This window comes from Rhinopithecus bieti, unplaced genomic scaffold, assembly GCF_001698545.2.
Source record: "Rhinopithecus bieti isolate Rb0 unplaced genomic scaffold, ASM169854v2 scaffold_7049, whole genome shotgun sequence".
In the NCBI taxonomy this organism is placed as follows: Eukaryota; Metazoa; Chordata; class Mammalia; order Primates; family Cercopithecidae; genus Rhinopithecus; species Rhinopithecus bieti.
In genome coordinates, this window is record NW_016805922.1 from 1063136 (window position 1) to 1076808 (window position 13673).

Genomic DNA, 13673 nt, shown 5'->3' on the forward strand with positions numbered 1-13673 from the left:
CTTACAGGGTGATTGAGTTCATGGATGCTGAAGTGTTCTTTTAAAATGTGCTTTTCCTTTTCAAAAAGTACAGATCAAGAAAAAAATCTTAGCCGCTCTTCACTTTATCTGGAAGGGATTTTCCCTCCTTAAGGCAACAGCTTAGAACTGTGCCTCTCAAACTCCATATGGTGAAGGATCAAGGTTTGTTTGTTTTTCACTTATTGCAGAGTGATTTGTAGTCTCTCTCATGTGATTAGAATGTAGCACATGCCCCATTAGATTTCAGTGTGAGTCTTACCACATGGAATTCTGTTCAATGGTATGAGTTCTCATCCCATCACATAGTTGCATGTCAAACTGCTGTAACATTTTCCCAACATATATTCTCACATTGGGTCTAGGTCACAAAGACTGTGTGGAACAGCTCCAGTCCACAGCCCACACTTGGAGCATCTCTGGCCTAAAAGGTAACATTGCACTAACACTTGTCACACCTATCCTGCACCCTGCACTGTGCTGGGTGCAGGGATGTTACAGTTTACAGGACAGACAGGGTGTCTGCCTTCGTATCTAGGCACAGAAAAAAGATAACCTGCTTGCAATAAAAGTTGTTAAAGAAACCAAAAGAAAGAAAAAATGTGATAGGATGGCAGGTAACATCTATTGTAAACTGAATATCTGGGGAAGGACTATTTAGGAAGAGCAAGGAAAGAACCTTTCAAAAAAGGATCAGGAAGTGCGAAAGCCCCAAGGAGGGCAGGAGCTTGGTGTGTTCTAGCACTGGAAGCAGGAAGCTGGAGTGTCATAAGGTGTTGAGATGTTGGGAGTGACAGCACAGTGATGGGAGCCATGGAAGAGTCTGAAGGGTAGGGCTATGAAGGGCTCCAAAGTCACTCCTTTTCTTCCAGCAAATATTCAGTTAAATGCCATGCTTGCATTTTTAAAATTGTTGAACCTTCTACAAATTGTATTAACTTATAGAAATCATCCAGCCTCTTGTTACTCCACGTGTGGGGTTCTGGGGAGCAGTAGCATCAACATCACCTGGGAGTGTGACAGGCGTGTCATATCTCAGGATGGCCCTAAACCTGCTGGATGCATTTTGATGAGCTCCCCAGGTGATATCTACACATGTTGAGATTATAGGAGCCCTGATCCAGTGCATTGGATCTTGAAGGTGGCTGCATGGGGAGTCATTTAAAATGGTCACATCTGATGATTTGGATTCTGTAGTTTGGAGCTTCTGACTCAGTGGTCTGGGATAAGACTTGGGTATGGAGACCTTCTGCAGGTCCTGGGGATTTCAGTGAGCAGCTAGGGTGTAACCTTGTGTGAGTCACTTGCTCTCTCTGGACCTGTGTCCTTTCTGCCCTCCTCAGGGTTTCTCTGATCATTTACCTGAGATTTCTCTGGTTGCTTTTGTTCAAGGTTGTATAAAACCAGTTGGTTCTCCCTTCTAAGACCAATAGGTTTCAGCGTTTAGGCAGAAGAGAGAACTGTTTCTCAGCTCTCCTACAGGTTTGCAAAGGGCATATCCCAGGCTCCTTTGAGGGAAAATGAATATCTTGCAGATGGAGACAAGCACTCAGAATTTTGAGTGATAAACTATCTCCTGTTCAGAAGTATGGAGCCCAAATGGAACAATGATTGCCCCTGTACTAGAGCTGCAAGGCCTCTTAGGGTCCATATGAATACCTCTACCCATTTCATGGATAAGGAAAACTGAGGCCCGGATAGTTTTCATTTCAACATCACATAATATAAGGGCAGGGCTAAAACCACAGCCACTCCTGTCATTTTTGTGACCTTGATCTCTTGCCACAGCCACTCCTGTCATTTTTGTGACCTTGATCTCTTGCCACCCCATGTTTGAAGTTCAGAAACACTTGACATAGCTAGTATTTATAAGGATAGGAAAACAACTGCTTAGTTGGGGAAGCTCTCTTACCAGTTTCTGGGTGACTCCAGGGGGAGCCCACTCGTAGGTGATGGTGTCAAAAGTGGGATCTTTCCCAGTGGCAATAGGGTTGGTCATGATCATCCGGTTCCTCTTATAAATCCGGATGCCGTCCCCGCCTTTCACCCGAGCAGTGAGGGTGGAATACTTGGAGTCCATCAGCAAGCGGCCAATTTTCCGATCATCTTCTAGGTCAGAGGTTAGGCAGTGGTCCTCTTGGCTGCATTTGCAAGACTTGCATATTTTTCTGGGGGTGGGTGGATAGAGATGAGTGAGATTAACTTCCAGAAAAAAGAGGCAGATTTTTTTTTGCTAGCAGCATCTACACTTTTAAAAGCAAGCTAAAACTTTAAGTTGGAAAGGTTAGCAGCAGACAAATGGTAACCTGAGACTAAAAGGCCTTTGGAATTGGGATTTGCATTTGGGAAATGACAGTGTTTGTATTAATCTATCAGTGAGGAATGTAGGATACAATTTTTGCTGGTAAAAAGAGTGGCATGTTTTCCCTCCTGCTGGTTGCCACGGCAAAGGCTGATTTGTTCATCAGAGATGCTCTAAAGCTGGGATGGAGTCTGTGTGGCCCATAGCCTAAACCTGGCCCACAATCTGCTCTTGCAAATAAAGTTTTATTGGAACATAGCCATTCCTATTCATTTACATATTGTCTGTGGTTGATCTGGGGCAACAACAGCAGAGTTAGTAGTTACAACCGAGAGCACCTGGCTCACAAAGCCTAAAATATGTACTTACTTTCTGGCCCTTTACAAAAAAAGTTTGCTAACTCCGGCTCTAAAGAATTATTAAAATTGTTTCCCAAGATCATAGCCTCAGAGCTTCAGCAACTTTTAAACTCTTTTGCATAAATACTGACGTTAGAATGCAGCAAACATTTTCTTCAAGAAATTTATGAACAGAACCCAGCAGGGAGAGAGCTGAGAAAACCCCTCTGGCTGCGGAGATGGATGTTTGTTGGGAAGGCTTTGTAAGGAGAAGGAAACACATGCTGGAGAGGGTTCAGGTTTACTAAAAAGCCTCATGCTTCTTTTTGACAATAAAAAAAAAATGTGTGGCTACTTGGTGTCATGCTGTTAAGGTTTAGAAATCCAGAGTTCCACGGCGTGAGGGGAAAATTGCTCCCCTCCCTTTCCAGCCTGTCACCATGGGCAGGCTGTGCTGGGTCTCAGATGCTCTTCTGCATGCAACTTGAGAGCTTGTTAAGTAAAGTGAGCAATGTCAAGGCCAACTGCAGGGATGAGGGAGGCCCAGCAAGGGAGGTCACTGCAGCTGAATGATTGGCAAAGCCGAGGGAACCCTCCTTTTCCCTCCTATACTCAGGAAGTAAATACGTCTGATCGAATATCACAAATGTTGATTGTGTGGCTAGTGGGGACATACCTTGATGGACTGCATTAATGGTGCTCAACTAAGGTCAATTCTGTCCCTCAGGACAGAATTAGCAATGTCTGAAGACGTTTTCGATTGTCCCAGTGGGGTAGGGGAGTGCTATTGGTGTCCGGTGGGTAGAGGCCAGGGATGCTGCTAAACATTCTACATTCCACAGAACAGCTCCAACAACAAAGAGTTATGAGGCCCAAAATGTCAATTGTGCTAAGAGACTGGGAACCCCTCACTGAATATGAAAAGAAGGGCTTGTTGTGACCTTTAAGGAGCTTACAGTTGGGATGGGGGAGGGAGAGACAATCAGATGGAAACTAAAGTACAATACGTTCGGGGCAGAAGAGAGTTGCCTATAATCTGGGGGTAGTTCTACTGGCCTAGGCCAGTTCTTTGGGAGATTATTATGTGGTACATAGAAAAAGGCTTGGTGCTTAGTGGTCATGAGTTTGGAAAACAGTGGGCTAAGGGAGGTTAAACACCTCTCTTTAGTGCAAAGCTACTCCTTGACTTTGATATGGTGATGTGCGGCATGACATTTTGAATGCTACTGGAGAAGCTTGCAGTACAAGTTCACATTCAGTGGGCTGCAATTTGAGAAATGTTAAAATTGACAATCTCAAGGATGCATTCCAGTAGCAAAAAAGAGAAAATGACCCTAAGGGTGCTGCAGGGAATAAATGAGGTTTTCCTTCTCAAAAAAAATTAAATAAGTAAAAATAAAAATGGGTGGTTTTGTTTTGCATTTTATTCACAATCAGTAATATTCTCTTGCTTATCCCTTTTCAGAGCCAGGCACGAGGAACCTGCTTCTTTAAGAAGTCAGGCACTAGGCAGTATCAGGGGTTGACAGGTGGGGAGTGAGACTAGCAGGGCTGGAAGTGGAAGGAGGAGGAAGAGGCAGAAAGTGAAGGAAATCCTGGCATGGAGGGACACGGAGGAACCTGACTCTTCAGTGTCCCATCTGACCTGCTGACCTCCCCAATATTTTCCATAAATAGAACTAGATGAGGAGGCTGCCCATAGCTTTTTCGGTTAATGTGGAATTTCAGGATGCTAATTAGAGAGGCTGGGAATGCAAAACATTTCAAAACAAAAAAAAAGTTAACAGATCTGAGATGCTCTTTGAAACTGTGTCGACACAATTTCCCCCTTTTATTCACACTCTTCATGTGGCCAGACACATTTCTGGGACTTTATACATGAGGGATACACCCCTCTCACTCCATCCCACTCTTTCCAGGTGCCCAGATTGTAGAGGACACAGGCACACCCCAAAATATCCTCAACGGTATTAAAACGGTCATTTCTGCAATCTGTCATTGGTAACCTGAGACTGAATTCTGTCCTGTGATGATTAGTTGATGGACTTTCCTATTAAACCAGGTTGGGTGGCACTTTGGTCATTTAAAGGTCTTTCAAACAATTGAGAGTTTTAAAAAGTTTAACAGGATTTCCCTCCTAAGCTTCTGTGATGTTACTGCTTCAATTTGAGTCTAATTTAAGTCCCTATTTGGATTCTTCAAACCAAGTCCCTATTTGGATTCTTCAAACCAAGGACACTTGATATGCAGGACCTACAAGCTTCAATCTGTATTTCTTCACTTGATGTTCAAATCATTTGTACGACGACAAGGAAATGGAGGGATTAAAACAATACTAAGAGACTTCTGCTTGTAGCCATGAGAAACAGGGTCCAGAATTGTCCTCTCTTCCTAAACAACTGGAAAACCAGAAAAAATCTACTAAACGACCATTTTCAGATGTTTGACAGCAGGCAGCACAGGATTGTGATCCTTGAGAGAAAGGAAAACTGATTTAATTGACTCAGTGGGTGTATTTAGATAACATTTTCTCCTGGCTCAAGAAGTCTAAAAGGAGACATCCTAGCTGTCTTCAAATTGCTGAGGAGGAATCAATGCTGTTCTGAGATTCTAAGGGAAGATTCAGGACCAGTGGGGTTGAAATGATAAGGAAGTTGACTTTTCCAGGCCAGAAAGAGCTCAAATGGCCAAAACAGAAATGTGGAGAACTCCTCCTAGGAGTGTTTAAATTATAGATGGATTTTTTGCAGGGGATAGAAGCCTGAGTTAGATGACCTTGAAGGTCCCTAGCAACCAGAAGATGATGCGAGCTCCTCTGAGGTTGGGAACTGTCAGGGAATGGAGTCAGGGAACAGAGTTCTGCTCTGAAAACTCATAGCCCAGTATACTGCAGAACGGTTAGGTGCATGGGATTGGGATACACGCAGATCTGAGTTCAAATCCTGCCGTTTGGTAGTTGTCACCCCATTGCCTGCCTTCAGTGTCCTGATCAACAAAAGGGAGATACCTAATACCTACTGCTTTGGTTTATTTCAACATTTAAATAAAAAAGATTCCATTCGGTTCATGAGTAAGTAGTTATTTTTATAATTCCCATCTCATAATGGAAGTCACCTGCTGCGAAAACACCTTCCAAACTTTGTTCCCCCACTGAGGGCCCAGGGCAACACTACAGCAGTGATGATAAAAACTCTTTCTTTGCTATGTGCTCCACAGAACTTAACTTTCCTCTCCCAGGGCTGCAGGGACAGTCTCACAGTCTATTCCCTGCACAACTCTAGAGGTGCTGTCCACATACATGCTGACATGAGTGCTGCCCAGGGACTGTGCAGTGTGGCAGCCTCACTCTTGTCCTCAGAATCATCAGTGGAAAAAAAGAAAGAAAACTTCTGCAAATCCAACTCCAGCTGGATCTTATGGTCCTCCTGTGCGGATATGAATACCAGGTCCTGGTTTTTAAGTACTGTGGACAGAATGACCTCTCTTTCTGTCCCAGGGGTCACTCTAGACCAAAACCCATCAACAGCGATGTCGGTGCAGTGGGGGGAGATCAATCTCATCCACCAAACCTCAAGGCATACCCCAAATGCACAAGGGACCAGCTAACCTCTGCCTGGGTCTTCCCAGAGCAGTTCTTGCTGGGCTGGGCTTGGTGGACTCTACCTTGAAATGGTTTAGGAAGTGCTAAACTCCTTCTTCACATCTTTACTCCCCCCGCCACCCTCCCCCAAGGACTTTTTTCATGTTTCTGAATTGGACCAAGCAGGAGAGCCTTCCCTCTGCAGCCATCCTTCCCTGACAACACATACAACCAAAGCAGTCTCAGCGAAGAAAGCAACCAGGGTTCCCTGAGAGGACAGCCAAGTAACAAAGGCAGATAGGGACCCTCCTGACAAAATCTGTTACCTCCATGAATGTGGCTCGAAGCCCGAACATGTCCCCTTGCATCCCAAACATGCCACACCTCTTGCTGACTGCAGCTGGCCCAGGGACATCTGGAAAAGGAACAGAAAAGAGGGTGTTTTCCTTCCAAACATCTTGGACCGGAGATGCTTGACCTCTAAAAGACTTGGCATGCTGGCAAAGGGACTGTGTGGGGTTCAAAGGGCTTGAGATCAATAAGCCATCACAAACTGTTTACCAGGAACTGAGAAGACCAAACGGGAACATGGAATGGGGCCAGAGGGTAGGCAAGTGTGGAAGGGTGGGGCTCTTCCCAGTAAGAATGCAATGGGGGTTCTTTCCCAGCCTCCAGTGCTGTTTCAAAACAGCAAGACTGGTTGGAAACGCCCTGCTGTGAGTGACCATCTATCTGTTCCATCCCCCACCCTCACCCATTCTCACTTGTCACTGGAATGGAATCTCCAATGAGGGTCTCCTCTCCCTCATTTATTTGTGATTTATTGATAGAATGTGATTAAACCAAAGCTACAGACACAAACAAACGTGCATGCTGCCAAATGTTTATAGCTCCAAGCATAACTTAAATATTTTGCTAAAACATTGAAAAATCACGAGTACTTAAAATGTCCTTTGGAAGGAGAACAATGCATGAGACAGGTTTTATTACTTGTTACCAACCAAAGGTACCAAAAGTGCATTGGCTGCTGCTGCTGAGGTGTTTAGACCCAAATGGCATCTTCGAACCAGAAGCATCACCTGGGAGCTTGCCAGAAATACAGACCATCAGACCCCACTCCAGCCCGTTTGAATCAGAATCTGTACTTTAACAAAATTCCCAGGAGATCTTCATTACATTAACATTGGAGAAGAAGTGGGTTAGTAATATGGATCTGCTGGCTGAGAAACTTACCCAACTCTCCATTGGGGTTGGGGTGGGGACGACTTGGTACAGGGATGTACTTTATTATGATTTCACCAGAAGCAGGGCTCAATCAACTAGTAATGTAAAGGGATAAGCTTCTTATCCAACAAACATACCATTTATTTAGCATCTACTATGTACCAGACACAGGAATACAATATAAGACTCAGGTGTGCCCTAGTGGAACTCACGGTTAGCTAGGTGGATATGGAGAGAAAAACACATTCATCTCCTGCTCCTGTAAGGGGCAAGTCTGAGGTAAAGGAAGCTGCCTGCTGTGTAGTAAAAAAGGCACGGATTTTGGAGTTTGAGAGACTTGGATTCCAAATTGAGCTTTTCAACTTATTGTCTGCATGGCCTTGGACATACTGAGCCTCAGTTTCCTTACCTGCCAAATGGGTACAGAGATAATATATGTAACATACAGGACCACATTAGGCACTAGAAATGGTAACTGTTCTTATTTTGCCACAGATTTTAGAAGCACAAAGGCAGGTGTTAATAAACTCATATGGGAAATATGAGTTTATTAGAGCAGATTACTTCTTCTTAGAGGAGGTGATTTTGGATTTGGGCTGTGCAAGATGGACAGACAGAAAAGGGGAAGGAGACGCCTAGCAGAAGGAAGAAAATGTGCAAGGTAAAAAAGGTATGAAAGCCATGATGAGTAGGGTGTACAATCTGAGCATGTCCTTTGGATGCTACTAGTCTATTCTCTTGGCATTTAAGAGGGGAAAAAAAAAAACAAGCAGTGAAACTTGTGAAGCCATCCTCATTGCCAGTGGTAGAATTCAGACATATGGAAAGAGACAACTGTCCTTCACAATACTTCTCTTCTGTACCAAATCTTCCTACAATAATGCCTCCCTCCCTGCCTTCTATTTGGTCACTGCTGTTTACACCATGTCCCCACACACTCTGTCATTTTGTTCAATACATATTTACAGCTTCAGGGAGTGACAGCCATATTGCACATATGTGGAGTGTGGAGGGAAGCATGTTTATATTTAGGCCTATTCAATGCTAGAGTCATGTGAAAAGTGAAAATTAAGACAACACCCACTGCTAACTCATTCTCCTAAGCTGGGGAGCTTTCATTCACAGGCAGGACTTTGCTCCCTAAAGCCACTGGCATATAACCTTGGTCATTTCCACCTCTCCTTCTTGACACCTTCAGTTCTCCTAGTTGAAATGCAGTGATCTTTACACACTTAAATTTGGAGGCATTCAAAGTTTATTTTGGGAGATATACAACTTGTGAATAAGGCTTCATTGTTGGACCATTTCAGATACACTCAGAGGGCTGGAAACTGGAGAGGTAGGTGGAAGCATTTCCAAGTGGCAAAGCACCCTGCACACTTCAGCTTTATTGTTCTTCTAATGAGAGGCTGATTTAACCCTCATTCTACAAGGGGATTAGTTTTGATGCTTGGCTTGGAGAGTGGAGCTGCAATCTGCCTGCAAACTCAGAGTTTGATTTAGAAATAGTGATGCAGGTAGCATAGCAGGGCAGAGCAGAGCACTGGCTGGTGATGCGGGGGTCTGGCCTTTGGGTGCCAACTCTGGCATTTATTAGCTGTGTGACAGGAGACGAGTAATTTTCTTGCCCAGCCTAAAGCATCTCCTCTGAAAAACAAGGAACTTGCCTGCACTGGGGTTGCCCACATTTTGTTCTGCAGGATCCTCACTTGGTGAGATGTTACAAAGCGGTTCCTGGTTGGGAGTGGGAGAGCGAATTACCTGATCAAATACAAATGGCAGGCACTGGATGTGTAGATGCTCCCGAGCCTTTAACAGGCCAGCCTACGCTAGAAGCAAGAAGTGAGGTAGAGAGCAAGCAGATGTTTTGGGTTTGGAGACCCAGGCTTTAGTCCTGGGTTTTAGTCCCAGTTTCTCCCCTTTCCTCTGCTGTACTTGGGCAAGTAGGTTTGTTGAATTCCAGGCTCCTGACCTGCGTCATGGGGATAACAAGAATGCAACCTGCCTCGCAGGATTAAAAAGAGGTTAAATGGGATGCTGCCTGAAAAGGGCTTGGCATACACTTATTAGGCACTGAGTGTTCTTTGTTGTTGTTGTCATTAATTACATCTTGTGAAAAAAAGTTTGAGAGACCCTGAATTAGCTGTTCTCAACGCATTTTTTTTTCTAGCTTCAAAATCCTAGGGGACTTCAGAGGAACTATTTTTTCTAAATACACATCCACTGTACTTTCTTATTCCCTACTTTTTTGACATGTAAAAGGAGTTGTCTCTCTGACTAGGTTTTCCTACAAAACGTAAAAACAAAATAAGCTCACACATGTCCCATACTTAATGATTAATTCATTAAGCGAGGCCATCCCTAGCCCTTTGCCCTTGCGGTGCTCTGCTACCCATCACCTGAAGAGAATCGACGTTAAAATCTCAGCAAGCACAAAGAAAGCCCCATGCAGTCAGGTAAGTGAAGACGCAGGCAGTCTGGCCTAGTTGGGCAAGAATGCTAAACTAAATGGAGGTTCAGGAAGTAGAAGAGTTGGCCCTGGTCTCCATTGGCTAGTGGGACGGTTTCCATGGCAACAGAAGTATGTGGGAGAGAAAAATAAATGGCCTTGCAAGGAAGAAATTGATTCAGGTCATCAGGCCACACTTGCAGCTAGTTTCCTGGCTGACTGTTTAATGTAATAAATAGTCATTTGTCTACTGCATGCCATTCATCCAGAAGCCAGACAGACCCCACTATCTTCAACACAGAACGATCTTGTTTACTGAGGAGGGGAAAACATCAGTCAGCCACAGTTCCAAGTGAGATACTCTGGTTTATAAACAGTAGGTTTTTCTGATGCGGGCTCTGTCTCTTGAAAGACGGCACAGTGTCTCACAGTAGCTGAGAATAGAAGAGTTTAAAAGAAACCAACACTTAAAAAAAGGTTTCTTGGAATGCAGCATCTAATCTCCCGAGAAGAGGAAGAAATGTTTTGACGATTTTATTTGGCTCGGGTTAGTAGGATGTGGTTCATCTGATATTATCATGAAACTGAATGGTGGCAGGGACTTAAAAGGACTTAGATCAGACCAGGAGACCCCTCGGGATGCAAGGAGCAGGGGCAACTCTCAAGTATTTGCCTTCAGGTGAATCCCAAGGGAAGTCTTAGAGGGAAACAAATGTCACCAAGAACAATGTAGGGTTGAGAGGAAGAGGAACGTAAAAGAGAAAATGCAATCGGGAATTTAGGGATGAGCATGGGATTTGGAATTAGAAAACGGGGGTTCTCCTTCCAGCTCAGCTTCTTCCTCATGGAGTAACTTAGTTTCCTCCTCTGAAAAATGAATTATCCCTGCCCTTTCTTTGTCTCAATAGGGCTGTTGTAAGCAGCATGTAACATTAAAAGGCAGTAAATTGAAATAAGCATTTACCATTGTTAAAAAATAATTAGATGTGGTGGCTCATTCCTGTAATCCCAGCACTCTGGGAGGCTGAGGCAGGGGGATTGCTTGAGGCCAGGAGCTCGAGACCAGCCTGTGCAACATAGTGAGACCCCCCATCCCTACAAGAAAACAAAACAAAACAAACTAGGTGTGGTAGTATGCACCTGTAGTTCCAGCTTACTTGAGAGGCTGAGGCTGGAGGATAGTTTGAGCTCAGCAGTTTAAGGCTGCAGTGAGCTATGACCACGCACTGCACTCCATCCTGTCCCCCCGGCCCCCCAGAAAAGTATTTAAAACTCAGACGTAAGGCAGAAAGGTGAGTGGCACATCCTTTCAATGCCATATGGAGGCAACATGACACTGGCTCTCCTCATCTGCATAGGATTATCTAGAGAAATTTACTTTGCTCAGCTCCGAGACTTGGTGAAGTAACATGTTAACTTGCAGATCTTGGTCCAATAGAGATACAAACAATTTCCGTCCTTTCAAAAAAGATAACCCCAAATGTTATAGTTTACTGTTCTGGAAGACATTAACCAGTTTTGTAACTAACCCATCAATCTTGTCCTAACATTAAATTACCTATAAATACCTAACTCCTCGAGAGCTTTTTAAACTGGCCTAAACATCGTACAGGTTCGTTAGAACACAATCTTTGTTAAATTTCACTTCGTATTTACACAAAAGTCGTGATTCTACCTTTTTGAAAGTTGTACTATCACATGCTCTAATGATTACCCACAGGTTTGCTTTCTGAGGTGGTACGTTCCAAATTGACACAAAATTCTATTCAAAGCAGACTTGTCTTTTACCGGTTAAGTTCTATAAGCATAAATGTTATTAAAGATTATTGGTCAACATGACTTGTTATTTAAAACAAACCCTCCCCTAGGGGTTCCAGGAGAGAAAGTAGTGTGAGATGGGTTGGGTGGAATACAATTATGGGAAGGTCTTGGAAGGGACTGGAATTGTATTTTAAAATATGACCCTGAAACTACTCTACCACCATGAACAACCTCAATAATAACAGCTTTAGAGTTTACAAAGTGATTTTACTTAGTAATTCTCTTATTTAATAATTTAATACTTCTCTTATATAATAATTATACTTCCCATTGAAGTATAATTATTATCATCATTATTCCCAGTCAACAGATGATGAATGACCTTGAGTCTGAGAGTGGAGAAGCAACTTGCCCATCCAGATGGTCTCCACTGGAGCTCCTTTGAAGGCAGTGGTGGTGGGGTATCCTAAGTCTACCTTTCCCTATACTGGCCTTTAATCAAAAGTGTTTTATCTTTCCCAGTGATCATGATCATAGTTAACATTTATTGTGTACTTCCTATGTGCCAGGCACATGCCAAACATTTTATGATATTTCATTTAAGCTTCTTGACAACCTTAGGAGATAATTTCATTAGCCTCATTTTCAGATAAGGAAATTGAGGCCCAGAGAGGTTAAGCTCTTCTTCAAGATTCAATAGCTAGCAAGTGGTGGAGCCAGGATGTGAAACCAGGCAGGCCTTACATCAGAATTGTGCTCTTATCCAATCTGCTATCGCACTTTCCACCAAGGACGCAGCACTTTACAGTTTACAAAGTATATTCACATCCCTTATCTCAGCTGGTTTTCACAATGATCTTAGGAAGTAGGTATTTTACATTTTGCTTATGAGAAAAGCTCCTAGAACTGACAGAATTTGCTTCTAAGAATGTAATTCACACACATAGTATTGCAACCCAGAACCCATGACTTCTTACCATCCCGGGAGTCTCCAGACCCCAGACAGCACTCCTAGGAGTCTAGTTCTGACTCTGGGCATTGGACCAGTTGGGTTCAAAAAGGAGGGACAGTGTGTCTGCAGGGGTGAGGGGTGCTGGAAAGGTTTGGGCTGGGAGTAGCAGGACAAGGGTTAGACACATTCACCTTGGTCCCAGGCTTTCTACCACTTGCTCCTGTTCTGTTCAATAAACTAAAATGTAGACGTCCAAGGCAACAAATAGACTTCAAGTGCAGGTGGGGAGTCAATGGCCAGAGGAGAAAGTGAATCAGAACCTTAGGCAAAGTTTGTGGGAGAAAAGGACAGGATATTGACTTCACTTAATTTGTCTGCTGCCTCCCTAGAAGCCTGAAAGGCCAGAGACTGCATACGCTGAGGACCAGATCTAGGAGCTGGAGCTCACATTGGGACCCAAGTTGTGCAGATGCCTGGATGGACGGTAGCTTAGGGGACTACACGTTGAAAACTACTACCTAGAAACTGTTCCCACTTAAAAAATAGAAGCAAAATCCATGCTAATCAAGAAGCAAGTCATTTCTGGGTTTATTCCCAACTCTTCATAAATCCGTCTATATTAAGGATACTAGAGACTGTCTCATTTTGAAGTTATGCTGAATCACTTTTAAATGAATAAAGGCTGCTGGATGTTAGATGTCGTGGGGCTTCCACAATGTGACCCACCTCACCTATCCAAATTTGTCTCTATTTCCATATTATTTACTGTTTTCCACCCAGATTTTCTTTCCAACCACCTGAGCCTCTTGCAGAACTAAATCCACACAAACTCTGGGATTTTGCTCATGCTCATCTAAACCTCAGAGAGTTTCAAACCTGCCCACTCCTTAGGGTCCATCTTTAGTCCCATCTTTTCCATAATCAAAAGGAATAATAGTAGCTGTAAAAGGACTAGAATATGTGGTTTTCCAGGCACTGTGCTAAGCCCGACCTTGTGCAAATCTTACAACTCTATAAGGCAGGTATGTTGCAGTGGTTCTCAAGGTGTG

The 13673-nt window shown here is 43.6% G+C and overlaps 1 protein-coding gene across 2 annotated transcripts in view; it reads right to left on the reverse strand.

The window, feature by feature from the left end:
* Positions 1-13673, reverse strand: part of LMCD1 (LIM and cysteine rich domains 1) — a 64907-nt gene that overhangs the window by 26514 nt on the left and 24720 nt on the right. The window contains exons 2-3 of one of the 2 annotated variants that reach the window (XM_017874161.1): positions 6565-6653; positions 1931-2186 (exon numbers count right to left, since the gene is read on the reverse strand). In XM_017874161.1, coding sequence (XP_017729650.1) covers positions 1931-2186; positions 6565-6653 — 345 coding nt within the window. The remainder of the gene's footprint in view (positions 1-1930; positions 2187-6564; positions 6654-13673) is intronic. The other variant, XM_017874162.1, reaches the window with a different exon arrangement.